At 45.6% G+C, this 26,653-nt stretch overlaps 1 protein-coding gene across 4 annotated transcripts in view; it reads right to left on the bottom strand.

Moving 5' to 3' along the window:
* Positions 1-340: 340 nt before the first annotated feature.
* Positions 341-26,653, bottom strand: part of LOC121539130 (lysyl oxidase homolog 3B-like) — a 117,194-nt gene continuing 90,881 nt past the window's right edge. For 3 of the 4 annotated variants that reach the window (XM_041847402.2, XM_041847404.2, XM_041847403.2), the window contains 5 exons: positions 23,699-23,942; positions 5,511-5,626; positions 4,636-4,772; positions 4,239-4,350; positions 341-2,380 (listed from right to left, as the gene is read on the bottom strand). In XM_041847402.2, the coding sequence (XP_041703336.1) occupies positions 2,307-2,380; positions 4,239-4,350; positions 4,636-4,772; positions 5,511-5,626; positions 23,699-23,942 (683 nt within the window). In that variant the 3' untranslated portion in view covers positions 341-2,306. The remainder of the gene's footprint in view (positions 2,381-4,238; positions 4,351-4,635; positions 4,773-5,510; positions 5,627-23,698; positions 23,943-26,653) is intronic. The other variant, XR_005995318.2, reaches the window with a different exon arrangement.

The following is a 26,653-nucleotide window of genomic DNA, read 5'->3' as shown; positions in this document are numbered from 1 at the left end:
CTGACCTTGAATTTAAGCATGAGAATAGCATGCTATTCAGTCGAGTTGGAGATCTAAGAAATGAAGTTGTGATGGAGGTGTGTCTACAGATATGCTGTATTCTGACCTTGACTTCATTCCATCATAATTCCACCACCTTCACACGAGAGAAAACCATGAATATATATATATATATTTTTTTTTATTGATCCCAGAACCCGTTCTCTCAATATATTAAAGTCTGTCAACAACATTCTAACTAAACGGTACACCGTATTTAAAGGGATGGCTTAAGATAAATGTACTGAAAACCCCTTTGAATAAAAACTCCATGAGAAAATCTGTTGGCCAACAAGGGGGGGATTTTCAGTGGTTGAATGAAATTTATTCAGAGCGCACGGTAGCCACACCTGCAGAGTGCATTATGTGACTGAATAAGCGAAGTCTGAATACCAAATACTGAGAAGTGCGTAGGAAAGGCCAGCGTAGGAAGGTGTGAATTCCTAAGTCGGAATCGGCCCCTTTGTGTACAAGCAAATCCAAACCATATCCTCATAGGAGATCCGAACCATATCCTCATAGGAGATCCAAACCATATCCTCATAGGAGATCCAAACCATATCCTCATAGGAGATCCAAACCATATCCTCATAGGAGATCCAAACCATATCCTCATAGGAGATCCAAACCATATCCTCATAGGAGATCCAAACCATATCCTCATAGGAGATCCAAACCATATCCTCATAGGAGATCCAGAACAGCCTCAAATCATAAAAGAGTAAGACCATTAGATGAGCACTGTGTTTTAAAACATGGCATAATCAGGCTGAATGACAAACTGACTAGGGATGGATGGTTTAACACTTGAGAATTAAAACGCTAATCATTTTAGATATTCCATCTACACAGATCTTCACGTATGATCTGGTAGTAGAACTGCGTGGAGATCACAGAGGTTTCCTTTCAGAGGTTTCCTTTCCTTTCCTTTCCAGAGGTTTCCTTACCTTTGTGCCATAATGGCTTCTGTGACAGCATGGGCTTTCTCTATTTTAAAGTAATCAACGTCTTCCTCTACTACTTCTAATGAGTTGGTTAACAAACACAGGGGGGCATACTGCCACCTGGAGACTGAACAGGTCTGAACAGGTTTAAAGCCAAGGTTGGTGACTTACTGCCACCTGGAGACTGAACAGGTCTGAACAGGTTTAAAGCCAAGGTTGGTGACTTACTGCCAACTGGAGACTGAACAGGTCTGAACAGGTTTAAAGCCAAGGTTGGTGACTTACTGCCACCTGGAGACTGAACAGGTCTGAACAGGTATAAAGCCAAGGTTGGTGACTTACTGACACCTGCAGTTATGGAATGTTTGCTCAGGAGTATAATTCATCGGCTGATCCCTCCTGATGACCCGGATGGAATCATGTGATCTTTCCTTAACCAATAGGAAGTCCCAACCAGTCAACTACTTAAAAATGGTGAAAGTCCTCAATGGCGTGCTAAAGTAGGCTTTTAGGGCACTAGAGTTGTCTATCGAAGTCTACGATGGCGATGCAGTAGGATGGTTCTCTGACTGAAGAAGGCTGTTAGGGCACTAGAGTTGTCTATCGAAGTCTACGATGGAGATGCAGTAGGATGGTTCTCTGACTGAAGAAGGCTTTTAGGGCACTAGAGTTGTCTATCGAAGTCTACGATGGAGATGCAGTAGGATGGTTCTCTGACTGAAGAAGGCTGTTAGAAGAATTAGGTCTTCTCCTGGAGCACCTTTCAAAACTAGACTGGCAATAAAACTAACATTTCATTCATAACTTCATTCAAACATTCATGAAAAGCTTGCACATCAATAAATCAGACATTAAGACTAGTTGTATGAAATCCTATGACTTGTTCTTCTGTCACGCAATATAACATAATATACTCACATTTGAACAAAGAATCTAAAATAAGTTTGTTTTCAAAACAAAGCACTGAGTATTCCAGTATAATATAATAATAATAATAATAATAATAACAACAACAACAACAACAACAGCAACTCAGACATACACCAACACATTCACAATATAACTTGACTTTAGCATGGGTCCTTCAGTTAAGATCTGGACTGCTGCCTTGTGGAATTTTGTTTGGGATTTAGGCTTGTGATTTTGTGATGTTGGTTGTGATTGGTTGGTTGCTTTGTGATGTGATGATGAACAGGGGTTCTGATAGGTAGCTAGGTGATAAAGGGTGATTGGTTGTCCCATTGTTGAACATGGTGAGACACATCCGCCCCTCTCTTTGGTTTGTACATGGGTCTGGAACAGATTGGTGTGTTGCTAGGCGGATTATGAGATCTGATTGTTGAACTGCCCTGGGTATTTCTCAAACCTCCTCTCTGCCTCCTCACTGAAGGCATCACCTGTAGGGGCAATGACACAACAGAACACAACAGTCAGAGACAGAAACCAATGGAAGAGTCTGGAACAAACTAGGGCATTGTTTCCCAAACCTCTCGAGTTCCCCCCAGCCAGTCCACGTATGTGGAACTAGCTGATTTAACTAATGAGGGGCTTGATGATTTAACTAATGAGGGGCTTGATGATTCGGTGACCATTTGAATCAGCGGTGCTAGTTCTGGAATAGATTAAATAAGTGGACTGGCTGGGGGGTACTGGAGGAGAGGTTTGGACTGGCTGGGGGGTATTGGAGGAGAGGTTTGGACTGGCTGGGGGTACTGGAGGAGAGGACTGGCTGGGGGTACTGGAGGAGAGGACTGGACTGGCTGGGGGGTACTGGAGGAGAGGACTGGCTGGGGGGTACTGGAGGAGAGGTTTGGACTGGCTGGGGGTATTGGAGGAGAGGTTTGGACTGGCTGGGGGTACTGGAGGAGAGGTTTGGACTGGCTGGGGGTACTGGAGGAGAGGACTGGACTGGCTGGGGGGTCCTACTGGAGGAGAGGACTGGCTGGGGGTACTGGAGGAGAGGTCTGGACTGGCTGGGGGGTATTGGAGGAGAGGTTTGGACTGTCTGGGGGTACTGGAGGAGAGGACTGGCTGGGGGGTACTGGAGGAGAGGACTGGACTGGCTGGGGGTACTGGAGGAGAGGACTGGACTGGCTGGGGGGTACTGGAGGAGAGGACTGGACTGGCTGGGGGTACTGGAGGAGAGGACTGGACTGGCTGGGGGGACTGGAGGAGAGGACTGGACTGGCTGGGGGTACTGGAGGAGAGGACTGGACTGGCTGGGGGTACTGGAGGAGAGGACTGGACTGGCTGGGGGTACTGGAGGAGAGGACTGGACTGGCTGGGGGTACTGGAGGAGAGGACTGGACTGGCTGGGGGGTCCTGGAGGAGAGGACTGGACTGGCTGGGGGTACTGGAGGAGAGGTCTGGACTGGCTGGGGGTACTGGAGGAGAGGACTGGACTGGCTGGGGGGTACTGGAGGAGAGGTCTGGCTGGGGGGTACTGGAGGAGAGGTCTGGACTGGCTGGGGGTACTGGAGGAGAGGTCTGGACTGGCTGGGGGGTATTGGAGGAGAGGTTTGGACTGGCTGGGGGGTACTGGAGGAGAGGACTGGACTGGCTGGGGGGTACTGGAGGAGAGGACTGGACTGGCTGGGGGTACTGGAGGAGAGGACTGGACTGGCTGGGGGTACTGGAGGAGAGGACTGGACTGGCTGGGGGGTCCTGGAGGAGAGGTCTGGACTGGCTGGGGGGTACTGGAGGAGAGGACTGGACTGGCTGGGGGTACTGGAGGAGAGGTTTGGACTGGCTGGGGGTACTGGAGGAGAGGTTTGGACTGGCTGGGGGTACTGGAGGAGAGGACTGGCTGGGGGGTACTGGAGGAGAGGTCTGGACTGGCTGGGGGGTACTGGAGGAGAGGTCTGGCTGGGGGTACTGGAGGAGAGGTCTGGCTGGGGGGTACTGGAGGAGAGGTCTGGCTGGGGGGTACTGGAGGAGAGGACTGGACTGGCTGGGGGTACTGGAGGAGAGGACTGGACTGGCTGGGGGTACTGGAGGAGAGGACTGGCTGGGGGTACTGGAGGAGAGGACTGGACTGGCTGGGGGGTACTGGAGGAGAGGTCTGGACTGGCTGGGGGGTCCTGGAGGAGAGGACTGGGAAACATTGAACTAGAGATATGCCTGAAATGGCACCCTATAGCACTAGACAATACGTAGTGCACTATATAGGAAACAGGCTGCCCTTTAACACCCACTCTAGGTCAGTTTTCCATGGACTATCTTTCAAATGACAAATCTAGAGGTGCAGCTGCTCACCCATATGGCAGTTGTGAAGCCAAATCCGGTGGCCGTCGTATTTGCAGTTGCATTTCATGGCGTTGTTGGTGAAGTCGCTCTCTGCCACTTCAAAGTTTGGATTGATCACAATCTGAAATGATGGAACATCAAACACAATAAGTAAATAATATGGAGTTCACATCATCAAGTTACTGTAATTCTGTCACTCCGTAGTCTGCACTTAGTCTGGCGCTCCCTCCAGGGACTCAGTGAGTTTTCAAAGGGTCCAATTAAATGCGGACAGAATATTGGCAGCACACTCAAATGTGTAGTTTGCAATATTTATAACCTCACGCAGTTTCATGTTTTGGAAGTTTAGTCTGATTCAGGGCCTCCCTAGGATGTTTTAACAGCAACAGAAGACAAGGTTGTTCACCTGTAAGATGTAGTTTCCTGGTTTGATGTCGGTGATGTCGATCCACTGGCAGTCGATGTCATGGCGATACAGGTCCCAACACCCCACGGTGATGCCCTGCTCTCCAAAGTTAGCACACTCATACCTCTTAGAGATACCTGGAGAACACAGATACACTCATACCTCTTAGAGATACCTGGAGAACACAGATACACTCATACCTCTTAGAGATACCTGGAGAACACAGATACACTCATACCTCTTAGAGATACCTGGAGAACACAGATACACTCATTCCTCTTAGAGATACCTGGAGAACACAGATACACTCATACCTCTTAGAGATACCTGGAGAACACAGATACACTCATACCTATTAGAGATACCTGGAGAACACAGATACACTCATACCTCTTAGAGATACCTGGAGAACACAGATACGCTCATACCTCTTAGAGATACCTGGAGAACACAGATACACTCATACCTCTTAGAGATACCTGGAGAACACAGATACACTCATACCTCTTAGAGATACCTGGAGAACACAGATACGCTCATACCTCTTAGAGATACCTGGAAAACACACATACACTCATACCTCTTAGAGATACCTGGAGAACACAAATTACACCAACTGGACTTCTAACACCAACAATTACACATCCTCCAAAACCAGATACAGAATGTTCCACCTTGAATGTTGGATAAGATATCCCTGATCTTAACACCCAAATAAAGACTATGTTTGATTGGCTGGCCCTCTAGTGGAGTATGTTTTGATTGGCTGGCCCTCCTGTTAAGGCTGTTTTGATTGGCTGGACCTCCAATAGTCTACTCTGATTGGCTGGACCTCCAGTAGACTCTGTTCTGATTAGTTTGCCTCCCAGACTCACCTTCGTGACACTCTGTGTCCTCCAGACAGAAGGAAGCCTTGTGTCCCTCAGCCACCTTGGTCCCGTTGGACGACAGCAGGTCATAGTGGGTGAAGATATCCATGCTGTGGTAGTGGCTGCGTTGGGAAAAGAAAACAGTTGAACCTCAGATCTGAGAGTATAGGCCAGGGGTATTCAAATCTTACCCTACCAGCAATGTTCTCTCTAAGCTGCGTGCGTGCGTGCATACGCAGTAGCCCCGAGACTGTCGCTCAGAAATATCAGCCCACAGAGAGAAGCACCAGAAATATCAGCCCACAGAGAGAAGCACCAGAAATATCAGCCCACAGAGAGAAGCACGAGATTGAGCTTCACTCAACTTTCTAGACCAGTGGTCAGCAACCAACCGGTCGATCTCCAAGGCATTCCTAGTCCATCGCCAAACGTTTCTGTAAAAAACCCAACGATAAAGCCTTGTGTTCCTATTTGTATTCTCAGGCTGTTGGCGCTGTTGGCGCTAGGTGCACCCGATTCAGCTGCCCTGCGCGCCGGGTAGGAGAACTGTTGCCATTTTGAACCATTACATGTGTCTGAAGGTACAAACTCTGCCTTCCCGACGGGCCCAGAGAGCAAATCAAGCGCACTGTAAGTCCACCGCTGGCCAATCGGATGGCTCAGATGACCGTGTCCGCAGTAACGTAGCAGGCGTAAAATAAAGCTACAGCGAAGTTTATACTGTGAGATTTAAAAACGTTTAAAAATGTGACTAGAGAGAGACTGTCAACGAATACAGCAAAGAGATGCTGTTTTTATGAATGAGTTCATATTTAAGTTCTTACCCAGCACTGTCAACATTTTGTATTCAACACTTTTATAAACCATAAAATGCCCGTTCTTCCTATTTCCACTCAGATCTACAACAAGCACTGCAGCAGTAATGAATGAGGTATCTATAGGCTTGTGTTGTTGTTATTATTAGAGGCTTGGGTCTTTTTTAATATTGAGGAATATTTCACTTTCTCTGTTCATAGAAGTAGAGCGTCTGCTAAATGACTAAAATGTAAATGTAAGTAACAACATGAATTTGTGCATGAGGCAGAAATAATGCAGTGCGACTCGAGTTTCGCCCTCAGCTAGAAGACGGTGTCCCTTTTTGGTCGGTGTCAGTGGAGGAAAGGGAGAGAGGAGGGATGGTGAGAGGCAGTGGAGGAAAGGGAGAGAGGAGGGACGTTGAGAGGCAGTGGAGGAAAGGGAGAGAGGAGGGATGGTGAGAGGCAGTGGAGGAAAGGGAGAGAGGAGGGATGGTGAGAGGCAGTGGAGGAAAGGGAGAGAGGAGGGATGGTGAGAGGCAGTGGAGGAAAGGGAGAGAGGAGGGGATGGTGAGAGGCAGTGGAGGAAAGGGAGAGAGGAGGGATGGTGAGAGGCAGTGGAGGAAAGGGAGAGAGGAGGGCTGGTGAGAGGCAGTGGAGGAAAGGGAGAGAGGAGGGATGGTGAGAGGCAGTGGAGGAAAGGGAGAGAGGAGGGACGGTGAGAGGCAGTGGAGGAAAGGGAGAGAGGAGGGATGGTGAGAGGCAGTGGAGGAAAGGGAGAGAGGAGGGATGGTGAGAGGCAGTGGAGGAAAGGGAGAGAGGAGGGATGGTGAGAGGCAGTGGAGGAAAGGGAGAGAGGAGGGATGGTGAGAGGCAGTGGAGGAAAGGGAGAGAGGAGGGATGGTGAGAGGCAGTGGAGGAAAGGGAGAGAGGAGGGACGGTGAGAGGCAGTGGAGGAAAGTGAGAGAGGAGGGACGGTGAGAGGCAGTGGAGGAAAGGGAGAGAGGAGGGATGGTGAGAGGCAGTGGAGGAAAGGGAGAGAGGAGGGATGGTGAGAGGCAGTGGAGGAAAGGGAGAGAGGAGGGATGGTGAGAGGCGAAGGAAAGGGAGAGAGGAGGGATGGTGAGAGGCAGTGGAGGAAAGGGAGAGAGGAGGAAAGGGAGAGAGGAGGGACGTTGAGAGGCAGTGGAGGAAAGGGAGAGCGGAGGGATGGTCAGTATCAGTGGAGGAAAGGGAGAGAGGAGGGATGGTGAGAGGCAGTGGAGGAAAGGGAGAGAGGAGGGCTGGTGAGAGGCAGTGGAGGAAAGGGAGAGAGGAGGGATGGTGAGAGGCAGTGGAGGAAAGGGAGAGAGGAGGGATGGTGAGAGGCAGTGGAGGAAAGGGAGAGAGGAGGGATGGTGAGAGGCAGTGGAGGAAAGGGAGAGAGGAGGGATGGTGAGAGGCAGTGGAGGAAAGGGAGAGAGGAGGGATGGTGAGAGGCAGTGGAGGAAAGGGAGAGAGGAGGGATGGTGAGAGGCAGTGGAGGAAAGGGAGAGAGGAGGGATGGTGAGAGGCAGTGGAGGAAAGGGAGAGAGGAGGGATGGTGAGAGGCAGTGGAGGAAAGGGAGAGAGGAGGGATGGTGAGAGGCGAAGGAAAGGGAGAGAGGAGGGATGGTGAGAGGCAGTGGAGGAAAGGGAGAGCGGAGGGATGTTGAGAGGCAGTGGAGGAAAGGGAGAGAGGAGGGATGGTGAGAGGCAGTGGAGGAAAGGGAGAGAGGAGGGATGGTGAGAGGCAGTGGAGGAAAGGGAGAGAGGAGGGATGGTGAGTATCAGTGGAGGAAAGGGAGAGAGGAGGGACGTTGAGAGGCAGTGGAGGAAAGGGAGAGCGGCGGGATGTTGAGAGGCAGTGGAGGAAAGGGAGAGAGGAGGGACGGTGAGAGGCAGTGGAGGAAAGGGAGAGAGGAGGGATGGTGAGAGGCGAAGGAAAGGGAGAGAGGAGGGATGGTGAGAGGCAGTGGAGGAAAGGGAGAGAGGAGGGCTGGTGAGAGGCAGTGGAGGAAAGGGAGAGAGGAGGGATGGTGAGAGGCAGTGAAGGAAAGGGAGAGAGGAGGGATGTTGAGAGGCGGTGTCAGTGGAGGAAAGGGAGAGAGGAGGGATGGTGAGAGGCAGTGGAGGAAAGGGAGAGAGGAGGGATGGTGAGAGGCAGTGGAGGAAAGGGAGAGAGGAGGGATGGTGAGAGGCAGTGGAGGAAAGGGAGAGAGGAGGGATGGTGAGAGGCAGTGGAGGGAAGGGAGAGAGGAGGGATGGTGAGAGGCAGTGGAGGAAAGGGAGAGAGGAGGGATGGTGAGAGGCAGTGGAGGAAAGGGAGAGAGGAGGGATGGTGAGAGGCAGTGGAGGAAAGGGAGAGAGGAGGGATGGTGAGAGGCAGTGGAGGAAAGGGAGAGAGGAGGGATGGTGAGAGGCAGTGGAGGAAAGGGAGAGAGGAGGGATGGTGAGAGGCAGTGGAGGAAAGGGAGAGAGGAGGGATGGTGAGAGGCAGTGGAGGAAAGGGAGAGAGGAGGGATGGTGAGAGGCAGTGGAGGAAAGGGAGAGAGGAGGGATGGTGAGAGGCAGTGGAGGAAAGGGAGAGAGGAGGGACGGTGAGAGGCAGTGGAGGAAAGTGAGAGAGGAGGGACGGTGAGAGGCAGTGGAGGAAAGGGAGAGAGGAGGGATGGTGAGAGGCAGTGGAGGAAAGGGAGAGAGGAGGGATGGTGAGAGGCAGTGGAGGAAAGGGAGAGAGGAGGGATGGTGAGAGGCAGTGGAGGAAAGGGAGAGAGGAGGGATGGTGAGAGGCAGTGGAGGAAAGGGAGAGAGGAGGGATGGTGAGAGGCAGTGGAGGAAAGGGAGAGAGGAGGGATGGTGAGAGGCAGTGGAGGAAAGGGAGAGAGGAGGGATGGTGAGAGGCAGTGGAGGAAAGGGAGAGAGGAGGGATGGTGAGAGGCGAAGGAAAGGGAGAGAGGAGGGATGGTGAGAGGCAGTGGAGGAAAGGGAGAGCGGAGGGATGGTGAGAGGCAGTGGAGGAAAGGGAGAGAGGAGGGATGGTGAGAGGCAGTGGAGGAAAGGGAGAGAGGAGGGATGGTGAGTATCAGTGGAGGAAAGGGAGAGAGGAGGGACGTTGAGAGGCAGTGGAGGAAAGGGAGAGCGGCGGGATGGTCAGTATCAGTGGAGGAAAGGGAGAGAGGAGGGATGGTGAGAGGCAGTGGAGGAAAGGGAGAGAGGAGGGATGGTGAGAGGCAGTGGAGGAAAGGGAGAGAGGAGGGATGGTGAGAGGCAGTGGAGGAAAGGGAGAGAGGAGGGATGTTGAGAGGCAGTGGAGGAAAGGGAGAGAGGAGGGATGGTGAGAGGCAGTGGAGGAAAGGGAGAGCGGAGGGATGTTGAGAGGCAGTGGAGGAAAGGGAGAGAGGAGGGATGGTGAGAGGCAGTGGAGGAAAGGGAGAGAGGAGGGATGGTGAGAGGCAGTGGAGGAAAGGGAGAGAGGAGGGATGGTGAGAGGCAGTGGAGGAAAGGGAGAGAGGAGGGATGGTGAGAGGCGAAGGAAAGGGAGAGAGGAGGGATGGTGAGAGGCAGTGGAGGAAAGGGAGAGAGGAGGGATGGTGAGAGGCAGTGGAGGAAAGGGAGAGAGGAGGGATGGTGAGAGGCAGTGGAGGAAAGGGAGAGAGGAGGGATGGTGAGAGGCGGACCGTCAGTCTGCTGCTCTCTCCCTCCGCTGAGACTGACCATCAGCCCAGGCACCATCAGCCCAGGCACCATCAGCCCAGGCACCATCAGCCCAGTAAAATAAAAAGCTAATTATTTAAATGTATGCTCACTCAGCTGTGCTTCACCAGTAACACAACAACGGATCTATTACCGGTGGGATCATATAGCCTCAAATGTGGAAATATAATTTTTAAAAATGGCCCAAACAACAATGCATTCATTGGCAGGACAATTCAAGCGTAGCCAATATACAGTGATAATGTACTGGGCCTCTAGCCTACTGCACTAACCTCATTGCTACAGAACTGTTATTAATTAGTTAATGCTGCATAGGCTTACGTTTATTAAGTCAATCTGAGAGGTAGATCTCGGCTTGCATTTTGACTCAAAGTGAATCTTGACTCAGAAAAGGTTGGTGACCACTATTCTAGAGTTTTCCCTGTTAACATTATCAACGTTTCTCTTTACTGTGGCAACTGTGATCGAATCAACGCCATATTAACCACTTTCAATGCAACATACCGAAATAAAAACTAACTATGCAAGATATTTTGTTGTAGGCAGAAAGCATCGGAGTAGGATTCTATTGCATTGACACACACTACTCAGCCCCTACTCTACACAGACCGGTGCGGCATAACCAATCAGAGCTGCAGTAGGCCTATATGCAAATAGGCCATTGCCAAATATGGATCTGTGCCATTTACTTTGAACTGGACTGTGTTTACAGCATGAGCGGTCGTGAGTAGATGCGCTTGTTTTGAGATCAAAGAGAGAGCTGCATGTAGCCACGTGTGTACATTTTGTTCATATCCTTTGCTAGTTAGTGAGTTATTAGCCCAGTTATAGATCATCTGTTCATATCCTTTGCTAGTTAGTGAGTTATTAGCCCAGTTATAGATCATCTGTTCATATCCTTTGCTAGTTAGTGAGTTATTATCCCAGTTATAGATCATTTAGTTCATATCCTTTGCTAGTTAGTGAGTTATTATCCCAGTTATAGATCATTTGTTCATATCCTTTGCTAGTTAGTGAGTTATTATCCCAGTTATAGATCATTTGTTCATATCCTTTGCTAGTTAGTGAGTTATTAGTCCAGTTATAGATAATTTATAGTCAGCAATAGGGGAGTGGTTGCTTCCTACAAGAGTACAACACGTGTACTTTTCTAGCCATCTTTGAAAAGCGAGTCAGGTAAAGAGCTTTGTTTTTGTCTTAAAGGGGCAGTGTTGTATTTTGAGACAGGCTTGAATAAGCTAAATAGCCAATAGGCAGAGGGTAGCTTAATTTGTCTGATTCTCAGTAATAATGGTATGTGAATAACAATGCATTTTATTTTGTAAAGTGGTTTCTTGCATCAAACAACACAACATTTTCAGTCACCTCCTTGTCTGAAGGACTAGTGAATAAACAGGTTAATGTCAAGCCCTGCATATAAAAATAAAAATAAAGTATCATGGAATGTAGACCTACATTGAACACCACACATTGGCTGCTACTGTAGGCTGAATGATAGAACAGCTATTTCCATGTTAAAATGTTATGGGATGCATTTTCTCCTTTGTTTTTGACGGTAGGCCACTCTGGTAGGCCTACATTATGATCAAATAGCCACAGTAGCCTACTTGGCCACTGTTAAAACTGTAACTTAAAGCGGGTACAGCCACAGTGTTCACAGTAAACGCGCACCAGAAGTTTGCGCTCAGCAGACCTGAAATTTGTTCAGTGCCGAAAATAATTAGAGGGAACATTGCCTACAAGGTCCGGAGTACTGACCTGGGCAGAGATTCAATCAAATCGTGTGTTGTAGAGAATGAGGCTTTTAAAGGCAATGTTTGCAGAGATTGCATTCACAGTAAATGGTGAATGTCAGCTCAATCGTAAATGTACTTTAAAGGGATAGTGCGAAATTCTGTCAATATTTTTATGTCTCCGCGTGCAGTATGAAGGAAGTCAGAGGTAGATTCACAAGCCAATGTTAACTAGCATTAGCGCAATGACTGGAAGTCTACAGGTACGCTAGCATACCGCTATCCCTTTAAAAGCTGCATTGTCTACAACCTGCGATCGTATAGATGGGTTGGTTGCTTAGCAACAAAACTGATGCGAGCGCAACTATGGGGCAAAAAACACACGGTTGGCTTAAATTGTTGACAACATGTAAGCTATATTTCATCTCCAATGTTTATTGAAAACATAAATACATTATGAGCACTTACTGTCTCAGACACATTGTTACAGTTGATAGTTAGCTAGCTAGCTAATTTTAGCCATATTAGCATTGACATGAAATCAGTCATGTTACGTTCCCCAGCAAGAAACCAAAAATGGTCGCACAAACAGAAGGGGGAACTAACAAAGAGTCGCTAACAACCAAAACGAACAGGTGGAGTTCTAGGAGGGGTTCTGAAAGACAGTGATCGGGGGGTCCAGTGAAAGTTGACTAGCAACAACAACTGGGACCTAAAAGACACCCTCCATGAGCGCCCAGTAAATAAACCTTGAAGTGCTGAAGAGCCAGTACCAAAGCGAGTGTCTCCTTCTCAATATCCGAGTAGTGTTTCTGATATGAGGCCAATTTCTTTGAAAAGTACCCCACAGGAGAACTCAATGTTGTTATCGTCTTTCTGTAGAGCACAGCTCCTACATCGCTGGCATCGGTATACAAAGAAAATGGACGACAGAAATCCGGAGCAGCTAACACCAAAAGGGTCTTTGTCTTCTCAAAAGCCTCCTGACAGTCGGGGCTCCAACGCAAAACGACTTTCAGACTGGTCAGATCTGTAAGTGGCTCAACAACCTGGGCAACGTTCTGGAAAAAAGCCTGGTAGTAGCCAGCCATTCCCAAGAATCGGCACAGTTCCTGGCGAGAAGCTGGTACCGGAAGGTTATTGATGGCCTCCACTTTTAGCAGGACCGGTCGGACTTTCTCTTACCCCACCACCTTCCAGAGATATTTGCTTGGGCAATTTCACTCGTTGACAGGTTAACTGCCAAGTTAGCAGCTAAGAAACGCTCGAACAGACTCCTAAAATTCTGAAGGTGTTCTGGCCAGGTGGTACTAAATACCAACACATTGTCCAAATATGCCTCAGCATTTTCCAGACCACGTAGCACGATGTGAATGAGCCTTTGAAACGTAACCCGAACGGAAGACGAAGGTAGGAAAACAAACCATCAGGAGTGACAAAAGTCAAAATCTAATCAAATCAAATTGTATTTACCACATGAGCCAAATACAACAGGTGTAGACCTTACCGTGAAATGCTTACTGACAAGCCCTTAACCAACAATACAGTTCAAGAAATAGAGTTAAGAAAATATGTAAAAATATTTACTAAATAAACTAAAGTTAAAGAAAACACAAAAAACAATAACAAGGCTATATACATAGCAGTGAGTAGCAGCAGTATAAAAAAAGGGGGGGTCAATGCAAATAGTCCGGGTAACCATATGATGAATTGTTCAGCAGTCTTATGGCTTGGGGGTAGAAGCTGTTAAGGAGTCTTTTGGACCTAGACTTGGCGCTCCGGTACCGCTTGCCGTGCAGTAGCAGAGAGAACAGTCTATGACTAGGGTGGCTGGAGTCTTTGACAATGTTTTAGGGCCTTCCTTTTGACACCTCCAGGTATAGAGGTCCTGGATGGCAGGAAGCTAGGCCCCAGTGATGTACTGGGCCGTACGCACTACCCTCTGTAGTGCCTTGCGGTCGGAGGCCGAGCAGTTGCCATACCAGGCTGTGATGCAACCAGTCAGGATGCTCTCAATGTTGCAGCTGTAGAATTTTTTGAGGATCTGAGGACCCATGCCGAATCTTTTCAGTCTCCTTAGGGGGAATAGGCTTTGTCGTGCCCTCTTCACGACTGTCTTGGTGTGTTTGGACCATGATAGTTTGTTGGTGATGTGGACACCACGGAACTTGAAGCTCTCAACCTGTTCCACTACAGCCTCATCGATGTGAATGGGGGCGTGCTCGGCACTCTATTTCCTGTAGTCCACGATCAGCTCCTTTGTCTTGATCACGTTGAGGGAGAGGTTGTTATCCTGGAACCACACTGCCAGGTCTCTGATCTATAGGCTGTTTTATCGTTGTCGGTGATCAGGCCTACCACCGTTGTGTCAGCAAACGTAATGATGGTGTTGGAGTCGTGCCTGGCCATGCAGTCGTGGGTGAACAAGGAGTACAGGAGTGGACTAAACACGCACCCCTGAGGGGCCCCCGTGTTGAGGATCAGTGTGGCAGATGTGTTGTTACCTACCCTTACCAACTGGGGGTGGCCCATCAGGATCCAGTTGCAGAGGGAGGTGTTTAGTCCCAGGGTCCTTAGCTTAGTGATGAGCTTTGAGGGCAGTATGGTATTGAACGCTGAGCTGTAGTCAATGAACAGCATTCTCACATAGGTGTTCCTTTTGTCCAGTGTGGAGTGCAATAGAGATTGCGTCATCTGTGGATCTGTTGGGGTGGTATGCAAATTGGAGTGGGTCTAGGGATTCTGGGATGATGGCGTTGATGTGAGTCATGTCGGTCGGTAGTCATTTAGGCAGGTTACCTTGGCGTTCTTGGGCATAGGGACTATGGTGGTGTGCTTGAAACATGTAGGTATTACAGACTCGGTCAAGGACAGGTTGAAAATGTCAGTGAAGACACTTGCCAGTTGGTCAGCGCATGCTCGGAGTACACGTCCTGGTAATCTGTCTGAACCTGCGGCCTTGTGAATGTTGACCTGTTTAAAAGTCTTACTCACATTGGCTACGGAGAGCGTGGTCACACAGTCGTCCAGAACAGCTGGTGCTCTCATGCATGCTTCAGGGTTACTTTCCTCGAAGCGAGCTTAGAAGTAATTTAGCTCATCTGGTGGGCTCGTGTCACTGGGCAGCTTGCGGCTGGGCTTCCCTTTGTAGTCCGTAATAGTTTGCAGGCCCTGCCACATCAGACGAGCGTCGGAGTCGGTGTAGTAGGATTCAATCTTAGTCCTGTATTGACACTTTGCCTGTTTGATGGTTCATTGGAGGGCATAGTGGGATTTCTTATAAGCGTCCGGGTTAGAGTCCCGCTCCTTGAAAGCTTTAGCTCTATCCTTTAGCTCAGTGCGGATGTTGCCTGTAATCCATGGCTTCTGGTTGGGATATGTACGTACGGTCACTGTGGGGACAACGTCATCGATGCACTTATTAATGAAGCCAGTGACTGATGTGGTGTACTCCTCAATGCTATCTGAAGAATCCCGGAACATGTTCCAGTCTGTGCTAGCAAAACAGTCCTGTTGCTTAGCATCTGCGTCATCTGACCACTTCCGTATTGAGCGAGTCACTTTCGTTTTTGCTTGTAAGCAGGAATCAGGAGGATAGAATTATGGTAAGATTTGTCAAATGGAGGGCGAGGGAGAGCTTTGTACGAGTCTCTGTGTGTGGAGTAAAGTTGTCTAGAGTTTTTTTTTATCTGGTTGCACGTGACATGCTGGTAGAAATTAGGTCAAACGGATTTAAGTTTTCCTCCGTTAAAGTCCCCGGCCACTAAGATCTCACCTCGTGGAGTTGCAATGATCATGAGAACGGTGAGGAATCAGCCCAGAACTACACGGGAGGATCTTGTCAATGATCTCAAGGCAGCTGGGACCATAGTCACCAAGAAAACAATTGGTAACACACTACGCCGTGAAGGACTGAAATCCTGCAGCGCCCGCAAGGTCCCCCTGCTCAAGAAATCAAATATACAGGCCCGTCTGAAGTTTGTCAATGAACATCTGAATGATTCAGAGGAGAACTGGGTGAAAGTGTTGTGGTCAGATGAGACCAAAATCGAGCTCTTTGGCATCAACTCAACTCGCCGTGTTTGGAGGAGGAGGAATGCTTCCTATGACCCCAAGAACACCATCCCCACCGTCAAACATGGAGGTGAAAACATTATGCTTTGGGGGTGTTTTTCTGCTAAGGAGACAGGACAACTTCACCGCATCAAAGGGACGATGGACGGGGCCATGTACCATGTACCGTCAAATCTTGGGTGAGAACCTCCTTCCCTCAGCCAGGGCATTGAAAATGGGTCATGGATGGGTATTCCAGCATGACAATGACCCAAAACACACGGCCAAGGCAACAAAGGAGTGGCTCAAGAAGAAGCACATTAAGGTCCTGGAGTGGCCTAGCCAGTCTCCAGACCTTAATCCCATAGAAAATCTGTGGAGGGAGCTGAAGGTTCGAGTTGCCAAACGTCATGCTCGAAACCTTAATGACTTGGAGAAGATCTGCAAAGACGAGTGGGACAAAATCCCTCCTGAGATGTGTGCAAACCTGGTGGCCAACTACAAGAAATGTCTGACTTCTGTGATTGCCAACAAGGGTTTTGCCACCAAGTACTAAGTCATATTTTGCAGAGGGGTCAAATACTTACTTCCCTCATTAAAATGCAAATCAATTTATAACATTTTTGACATGCGTTTTTCTGGATTTTGTTGTTGTTATTCTGTCTCTCACTGTTCAAATAAACCTACCATTAAAATTATAGACTGATCATGTCTTTGTCAGTGGGCAAACGTACAAAATCAGCAGGGGATCCAGGCTCTGTCGTAGCCGGCCGCGACCGGGAGACCCATGGGGTGGCGCACAATTGGCCCAGCGTCATCCAGGGTAGGGGAGGGAATGGCTGGCAGGGATGTAGCTCAGTTGGTAGAGCATGGCATTTGCAACGCCAGGGTTGTGGGTTCGATTCCCACAGGGGGCCAGTATGAAAAAATAGAAAAATAAAATACTAGGGGTGTAACGATCCATCTACTACATCGATGTATCGATTTATATTCCTATGATCCAACTACATCGATCTGTGCTCGGCGAGTTGGCCTTTTGGACAACATATATCGATCTAACATCGTTTTCAAATGTAATAAATCAATTGTATCGATACTAGGAAATAACTCATTGGATTTAAGCACGTCAGACTTTATATGGATGTTTTTTCTTAGCACTTTTAATGATAAAGGCTTTAAACATTACTCGATTCAGTCTGCCTATCCGTGACGTCATCGCGCCAGCAGCAGCGCAAAGGCGCCAAGACAACAAAACAAAGCATGGCGGACAACAGAGGAGAAGCCGACGAGCGAGAAATTATCAAGCCACCATTGCGGTCCTTACAAGAAACAGGAATCTAGGAAACTTCACCTGCACTGTCCAGTATCCAGGTATTTATCAACACACTGGTTGAATTTTTGGCTAAAAGGTTACTGAATCGATTTCAAGTCACTGAATCGTTTCGGATCGTATCGTTCTAAATGAACCAATATCATCCTTGAATCGTATCGACAACCACGAATCGTGATACAAATCGAATCGTTGTTAAAACGAATCGTTACACCCCTATAAAATACTAAATAAAAAATAAATTACTTTTTTCCCCTGTATACCCTTTTATTTTATTTGTTATAGTTATTTTTTTATTTTTTATCAGTTAGTATATTTGAGTTTAACCACAATATTTGTTGTATTATTTGTTCGGTCTTTTCTGGTGGATTAAACTGAAATTTCAACCAACTTTCTATGGCTTGTTTTAAAAATAGCGATATTTCGGAGATTATTTAATTTTCAAATAACCGAAAGTGCGAGGTTGTAATCTGAATAAAGGGGAAAAGGCCATTCTTGAACATTGGGTGAGACAATCTTACTAATTCGCTAGAGAACCAGTTTGGATTTAAGTATAACTTTTGTATGACTGAAGCTTTTAGTGATAGCTGTAATGCTTTAACATTTAATAATTTCTGTCCTCCGAATTCATATTCATTATATAAATAGGCCCTTTTAATTTTGTTTGGCTTGTCATTCCAAATAAAATGGAATATATTTTGCTCATATAATATAAAAAACTGTTCGCTAGGCGTAGGCAAGACCATAAGCAAATATGTAAACTGGGATAATACTAAAGAGTTAATCAGGGTGATTTTTCCACAAATAGACAGGTATTGTCCTTTCCATGGTAGCAAGATCTTATCTATTTTTGCTAACTTTCTATACAAATGTATTGGAGTGAGAATTGTATTTCTTTCGGGATATGTATACCAAGTATATCCACATCACCATCAGACCATTTTATTGGTAAACTACATGGTAATGTAAATATTGTATTTCTTAGTGATCCAATACGTAATATAGTACACTCATCATAATTTGGTTGTAATCCAGAGAGGTTAGAAAAAGTATCTAGATCCTCTATGAGGCTGTGGAGGGATTCAAGTTGTGGATTTAAAAGAAAACATAAATCATCAGTGTACAGTGGCACCTTTGTTTTTAAGCCCTGGATTTCTAACCCCTTGATATTGTTGTTGGATCTGATTTTAACAGCTAACATTTGCCAATAATATATAGATATGCCGATAGTGGACAACCTTGTTTCACTCCTCTTGACAGTTAAACATTTTCTGAGAAGTAGCCATTATGTACTATTTTACACCTAGGGTTATTATAATACTTTAACCCATTTCATAAGAAATTCTAAAAAATTGAAATATTCCAGGCATTTATATATAAACTCCAGTCATACTTTATCAAAAACCTTTTCAAAGTCAGCTATGAATAGTAGGCCTGGTTTCCCAGATTTTTCATAGTGTTCTATTGTTTCCAGTACTTGCCTTATATTATCTCCAATGTATCGTCCTTGTAAAAAACGTGTCTGATTAGAATGAATAATATCCAACAATACCTTTTTAATTCTAAGCGCTATGCATTTTGATAGAATTTTTGCATCACAACACTGAAGTGTAAGGGGCCTCCAATTTTTTTAATGGACTGGATCTTTATATTTACCACTTGGGTCCTGTTTCAGTAATAATGAAATCAGACCACCTTGTTGAGTATCTGATAATCTACCATTTACATAGTAGTGGTTAAAACATGCTAATAACGGTCCTCTGAGTATATCAACCCTGGAGTTGTTCCTCTGTAATTTGGCCTTCACATGAGTCTTTCTGTACAGCTGTTAATTTTACATTATTAATATTTTAAATTAGCTTCGGTTAGTGGAGATGGAGGAGACTGAAACAAAAACATATGCTTAAAGTACTTTACTTCCTCTTTCAAAATATTGTTTGGTGATTCATGGGTGACTCCGTCATTTGTAACAAGTTTCAATTAATTCTTTTTGGTAGCATTTCTATGTTGAAGATTAAAGAATAATTTGGTGCATTTTTCCCCATATTCCATCCAGTTTGCTTTATCTTTGTAATATATTACACTTGATCTTTCTTGAATAAGTTCCTCCATTTCTATTTGTTTTTCCTCTAATTTATTCTGAGACTCTATGGTACAGTGCTATCTATCTGTACTGTTAGTCCTTCCATTTCCTTTGTTAATATGGACTCTTTCGACCTAAACTGCTTTTGTTTTAGAGATGAGTACTGAATTGTATGGCCTCTAAAGGCACATTTAAAAGTGTCCCATACAATAAGGGGATCTGCTGTAACTATGTTATGTCTGAAAAAGAAAGTTATGAATTATTCTGTCCTAGTTAAAAACAAGTTATCATCCAATATGCTTTGATTACATTTCCAATATCCTCGTCCACGTGGAAATTCTATAAGAGTAATATATATGCCAATTATTTGATAGTCTGACCGCATTCTGTCCCCTAAATATGTCAAGATGGCGCCGACAGAGAGGGCTGCCTTGCTTCTAGTCCTTAGGAAACTTTGCAGTATTTTGTTTTTTAATGTATTATTTCTTACATTGTTAGCACAGAAAATCTTAAGTGTTATTACATACAGCCGGAAAGAACTATTGGATATCAGAGCGGCGTCAACTTACCAGCACTACGACCAGGAATACGACTTTCCCGAAGCGGATCCTTTGTCCGCACCACCCAGGGCATTTGAACTGATTCCAGAGGCCGCCCCAAAACAACGCCACCGGAGGAGAGGGAGCCGGAGCGGTCTTCTAGTCAGACTCAGGAGGAGCGCACACCACCCATCGCTTCCGAGTATATTACTCGCTAATGTCCAGTCCCTAGATAACAAAGTTGACGAAATCAGGGCAAGAGTTGCTTTCCAGAGAGACATCAGGGATTGTAACATACTCTGTTTCACGGAAACATGGCTCTCTCGGGATATACTGTCCCCGTCCATACAGCCATCTGGGTTCTCAGTTCATCGCACAGACAGGAATAAACATCTCTCCGGGAAGAAGAAGGGTGGGGGGGTATGTTTCATGACTAACGACTCGTGGTGTAATTGTAGTAACATACAGGAACTCGAGTCCTTCTGTTCCCCCGACCTAGAATACCTCACAATCAAATGGCGACCGTATTATCTCCCAAGAGAATTCTCTTTGGTTATAGTCACGGCCGTGTATATCCCCCCTCAAGCCGATACCACGACGGCCCTCAAAGAACTTCACTGGACCTTATGCAAACTGGAAACCACATATCCTGAGGCTGCATTTATTGTGGCTGGGGATTTTAACAAAGCAAATTTGAGAAAAAGGCTACCTACATTCTATCAGCATATTGACTGTAGCACTCGAGATGGAAAAACACTGGACCATTGTTACACTCATTTCCGCGTTGCATACAAGGCCCTCCCCCGCCCTCCTTTCGGCAAGTCTGACCACGACTCCATTTTACTCCTCCCTTCCTATAGGCAAAAACTTAAACAGGAAGCACCCGTGCTTAGGACTATTCAACGCTGGTCTGACCAATTGGAATCCACGCTTCAAGATTGTTTTGATCACGCGGACTGGGATATGTTCCGGGTAGCCTCTGAGAATAATATAGACGTATACGCTGATTCTGTGAGTGGGTTGATAAGGAAGTGTATAGGAGATGTCGAACCCAATGTGACTATTCAAATCTACCCTTTTCGCATTCACGAAAAACTGAAAGCACGAACCACCGCATTTAACCAAGGCAAGGTGACAGGGAATATGGCAGAATACAAACAGAGTGGTCGTTCCCTCCGCAAGGCAATCAAACAAGCAAAACGTCAATATCGAGACAAAATGGAGTCGCTATTCAACGGCTCAGACACGAGACGTATGTGGCAGGGTTTACAGACAATCACGGTCAACAATAAGAAAACCAGCCACGTTGCGGACACCGATGTCTTACTGCCAGACAAGCTAACAAGTTCTTTGCCCGCTTTGAGGATAACACAGTGCCACTGACGCGGCCCACTACCAAGGACTGTGGCCTCTCCTTCTCCGAGGCCGACGTCAGTAAGACATTTAAACGCGTTAACCCTCGCAAGGCTGCCGGCCCAGACGGCATCCCTATCCGTGTCCTCAGAGCATGTGCAGACCAGCTGGCTGCTGTGTTTACGGACATATTCAATATCTCCCTATCCCAGTCTGCTGTCCCCACATGCTTCAAGATGGCCATCGTTGTTCCTGTACCCAAGAATGCAAAGGTAACTGAACTAAATGACTATCGCCCCGTAGCACTCACTTCTGTCATCATGAAGTGCTTTGAGAGACTAGTCAAGGATCATATCACCTCCACCTTACCTGTCACCCTAGACCCACTTCAATTTGCAAAATTAGAGACTGGTGTTTTGCGGGTACTATTTAATGAAGCTGCCAGTTGAGGACCTGTTTCTCAAACTAGACACTCAGTTGTGCACCGGGGCCTCCCACTCCTCTTTTTATTCTGGTTAGAGCCAGTTTGCGCTGTTCTGTGAAGGGAGTAGTACACAGCGTTGTACGAGATCTTCAGTTTCTTAGCAATTTCTCGCTTGGAATAGCCTTCATTTCTCAGAACAAGAATAGACTGACGAGTTTCAGAAGAAAGTTATTTGTTTCTGGCCATTTTGAGCCTGTAATCGAACCCACAATTGCTGATGCTCCAGATACTCAACTACATTTTACATTTACATTTTAGTCATTTAGCAGACGCTCTTATCCAGAGCGACTTACAGTTAGTGAATACATTTTTTATTTTATTTTTTTTATACTGGCCCCCCGTGGGAATCGAACCCACAACCCTGGCGTTGCAAACGCCATGCTCTATCAACTGAGCTACATCCCTGCCGGCCATTCCCTCCCCTACCCTGGGCCAATTGTGCGCCGCCCATGAGTCTCCCGGTCGCGGCCGGCTGCGACAGAGCCTGGATTTGAACCAGGATCTCTAGTGGCACAGTTAGCACTGCGATGCAGTGCCTTAGACCACTGCGCCACTCAGGAGTCTCAAGAAGGCCAGTTTTATTGCTTCTTTAATCAGCACAACAGTTTCAGCTGTGCTAACATAATTGCAAAAGGGTTTTCTAATGATCAATTAGCCTTTTAAAATGATACACTTGGATTAGCAAACACAACGTGCCATTGGAACTCAGGACTGATGGTTGCTGATAATGGGCCTCTGTACGCCTATGTAGATATTCCATTAAAAATCAACCGTTTCCAGCTACAATAGCCATTTACAACATTAACAATGTCTACACTGTATTTCTGATAAATTGTATGTTATTTTAATGGACAATTTTTTTAAATTTTCTTTTGAAAACAAGGACATTTCTAAGTGACCCCAAACTTTTGAACGGTAGTGTAATTACGAAGAGGAAATTCTCCTGATTAAAATGGTGTCCGACTTGAAAAAATAAAAATATACACATTGTGAGATATTTGGCGAAATAAACAGACATACCCCTATTCCCCCTGTAGGAAACAATGGGACGACCTCAGAGTTCCAGGAGTAAAAATATAATGTTGAAGTTTTAACTACCAGCAATTGATCACAGCATACTATGCTACCCACATTTACATCATTATAAAGAATAGATTATCCTGAATTAAATGGTGTAGAACATCAAAATATATCAATTTTGAGTTATTTGGCGAAATACAGACATTGACATTATGTTGGGGAAAAACATTTTAAAGCCTCAAAACAGTGTTTTTTTAAACAAGTAAGCTGGTTAAATAAAAGACAGTGCTTTTTAGACATCCCTATTTCCCCAACGTCAAGTGTGCGCTCTGAACGATCAGAGAGCGAAACGAGACGGGTGGGGCTAAGGCTTAAGAGGGTGTGAACGATGCTGAATGGGTGTAGACAAAGAAGAGCTCTTCACTACGTACCAAAACATTCAAAGGCCAGTTTATCAACTTTCAAAGCAGAATTACTTTCCCATTGTTCCCTTAAATCCAGTGTATGATATACCATTTTGTAGCTCTGTGTCTCTGCTTTTATCCAATGTAAAAAACACAATTTCAAATTTTGCTACATAAGACCGATTCAAGGCGGTCGGTCACATTTGTATTGTTAAAGTTAATCTATTGTTAAAGGCAATGTAATGTTAAAGGTAATGTACTGTCAAAGGTAATGTATTGCTAAAGGTAATGTAAAGATAATGTAATGTTAAAGGTGATGTACTGTCAAAAGTAATGTATTGCTAAAGGTAATGTAAAGATAATGTAATGTTAAAGGTAATGTAATGTTAAAGGTAATGTAAATGTTAAAGGTAATGTAAATATAATGTAATGTTAAAGGTAATGTAATGTTAAAGGTAATGTATTGCTAAAGGTAATGTATTGCTAAAGGTAATGTAAAGATAATGTAAAACGTCTTATTATACCATAAATACTCCCAACTGTTATTATGTTTGGAATATATATATATATATTTTTAATCTAAAGTAATTAGCGGACCACCTGCATTACCCCAGCGGACCGCAGGTTGGAAACCACTGCTCTAGATTATTAGTTTGCCATAGTTACCCATGGCAGGCGTGCCAGACCCAGGAGTGGCGTCCAGCCTTGGGCCTGAAGTCGGCCCGTCCGATGTTGTGGATCTGAGAGGAGAACCGCAGCAGACGGCGGTGTCCGTAGGGCCAGTTAGCGCTAGCGGCAGACTTAGACAGACAGTTCTCCTCCGCTGCACAGTACAACATGTGGAGGGGGCGGTCCTCGATGTACACCGACTGCTGGACCAGGGGAGCATTCAGGACCAGGTCAGACGCCGCTGGGAGGAGAGAGGAGGAGGAGGAGGAGGAGAGTAACGGTCAAACTGGCAACATGTACTGTTCAGTAGTTTCCATAGCCACTTGTTCTATGTTGGCTGTTTAGAACAGTGGCGTCAGTTCAGCTAAACCTAGGATATGGCAGAGTGGGGGGGTGGGAAGCTAATTTACTGCAATTCTACACAATTTAAAAACTAAAATGCTATTTGGAGAACAGCAGAAACAAACAAAAATGACCCCAGCCATTAATGATCACTATCAGGTTAAAGGTCAGTGGATAGCCATTAATGATCACTATCAGGTTAAAGGTCAGTGGAACGGCCATTAATGATCACTATCAGGTTAAAGGTCAGTGGAACGGCCATTACTGATCACTATCAGGTTAAAGATCAGTGGATAGCCATTAATGATCACTATCAGGTTAAAGGTCAGTGGATAGCCATTAATGATCACTATCAGGTTAAAGGTCAGTGGAACGGCCATTAATGATCACTATCAGGTTAAAGGTCAGTGGAACGGCCATTAATGATCACTATCAGGTTAAAGGTCAGTGGAACGGCCATTAATGATCACTATCAGGTTAAAGGTCAGTGGAATGGCCATTAATGATCACTATCAGGTTAAAGATCAGTGGAACAGCCATTAATCATCACTATCAGGTTTAAAGGTCTGTGGAACGGCCATTAATGATCACTATCAGGTTTAAAGGTCTGTGGAACGGCCATTAATGATCACTATCAGGTTTAAAGGTCAGTGGAACGGCCATTAATGATCACTATCAGGTTAAAGGTCAGTGGAACGGCCATTAATGATCACTATCAGGTTAAAGGTCAGTGGAACGGCCATTAATGATCACTATCAGGTTAAAGGTCAGTGGAACGGCCATTAATGATCACTATCAGGTTAAAGGTCAGTGGAACGGCCATTAATGATCACTATCAGGTTAAAGGTCAGTGGAACGGCCATTAATGATCACTATCAGGTTTAAAGGTCAGTGGAACGGCCATTAATGATCACTATCAGGTTAAAGGTCAGTGGAACGGCCATTAATGATCACTATCAGGTTTAAAGGTCAGTGGAACGGCCATTAATGATCACTATCAGGTTAAAGGTCAGTGGAACTGCCATTAATGATCACTATCAGGTTTAAAGGTCAGTGGAACGGCCATTAATGATCACTATCAGGTTTAAAGGTCAGTGGAACGGCCATTAATGATCACTATCAGGTTTAAAGGTCTGTGGAACGGCCATTAATGATCACTATCAGGTTTAAAGGTCTGTGGAACGGCATATACAATGTCAACCACTACTCAACCTCATCATCAATTGACTCATTTACTTGTGGAACGGTGCGTACAGTGCAACGTGAAATAGATGCATAATACAGGCTATCAAGTCACAACAAGGCCACCTTAAAATACCGCCATCCATAGGAGGCACGTGAGCTTCATGTTTGCGGAAGCTCTTTTTTCACCATAAAATTGCACCTTTATAATAAAGGATTGAATGCATCCATCGTCGCATTTGCAGACTAATGTTAGATAGGCTAGTATTCCTAATGGGATGATTGGATCGTCATCATTCAGGCTAATGTTAGATAGGCTAGTATTCCTAATGGGATGATTGGATCGTCATCATTCAGGCTAATGTTAGATAGGCTAGTATTCCTAATGGGATGATTGGATCGTCATCATTCAGGCTAATGTTAGATAGGCTAGTATTCCTAATGGGATGATTGGATCGTCATCATTCAGGCTAATGTTAGATAGGCTAGTATTCCTAATGGGATGATTGGATCGTCATCATTCAGGCTAATGTTAGATAGGCTAGTATTCCTAATGGGATGATTGGATCGTCATCATTCAGGCTAATGTTAGATAGGCTAGTATTCCTAATGGGATGATTGGATCGTCATCATTCAGGCTAATGTTAGATAGGCTAGTATTCCTAATGGGATGATTGGATCGTCATCATTCAGGCTAATGTTAGATAGGCTAGTATTCCTAATGGGATGATTGGATCGTCATCATTCAGGCTAATGTTAGATAGGCTAGTATTCCTAATGGGATGATTGGATCGTCATCATTCAGGCTAATGTTAGATAGGCTAGTATTCCTAATGGGATGATTGGATCGTCATCATTCAGGCTAATGTTAGATAGGATAGTATTCCTAATGGGATGATTGGATCGTCATCATTCAGGCTAATGTTAGATAGGCTAGTATTCCTAATGGGATGATTGGATCGTCATCATTCAGGCTAATGTTAGATAGGCTAGTATTCCTAATGGGATGATTGGATCGTCATCATTCAGGCTAATGTTAGATAGGCTAGTATTCCTAATGGGATGATTGGATCGTCATCATTCAGGCTAATGTTAGATAGGCTAGTATTCCTAATGGGATGATTGGATCGTCATCATTCAGGCTAATGTTAGATAGGCTAGTATTCCTAATGGGATGATTGGATCGTCATCATTCAGGCTAATAATATAACTACATCCTGTAAAACTGACTGAGCACATAGTGACAGAGTAGACCTAATCAGACACGTTTCTTGTCCTTTCTTAGCATGGGAAAATGTGGCCTTTTATAAACACATTTCATGGAATTGTAACTACACTATATAATAGGAGCAGCTTACTCTACTGACTCTGACGAGCAGATCCGTCTGGAACCTAACCATCTAATCTAGCCCTACGAAAAGGGGAGAC

The sequence above is a fragment of the Coregonus clupeaformis genome, unplaced genomic scaffold (assembly GCF_020615455.1).
Source record: "Coregonus clupeaformis isolate EN_2021a unplaced genomic scaffold, ASM2061545v1 scaf0430, whole genome shotgun sequence".
Classification (NCBI taxonomy): Eukaryota; Metazoa; Chordata; class Actinopteri; order Salmoniformes; family Salmonidae; genus Coregonus; species Coregonus clupeaformis.
The sequence above is the reverse complement of the archived record's forward strand: the minus strand, read 5'-3'. Positions and strand labels throughout refer to the sequence as shown.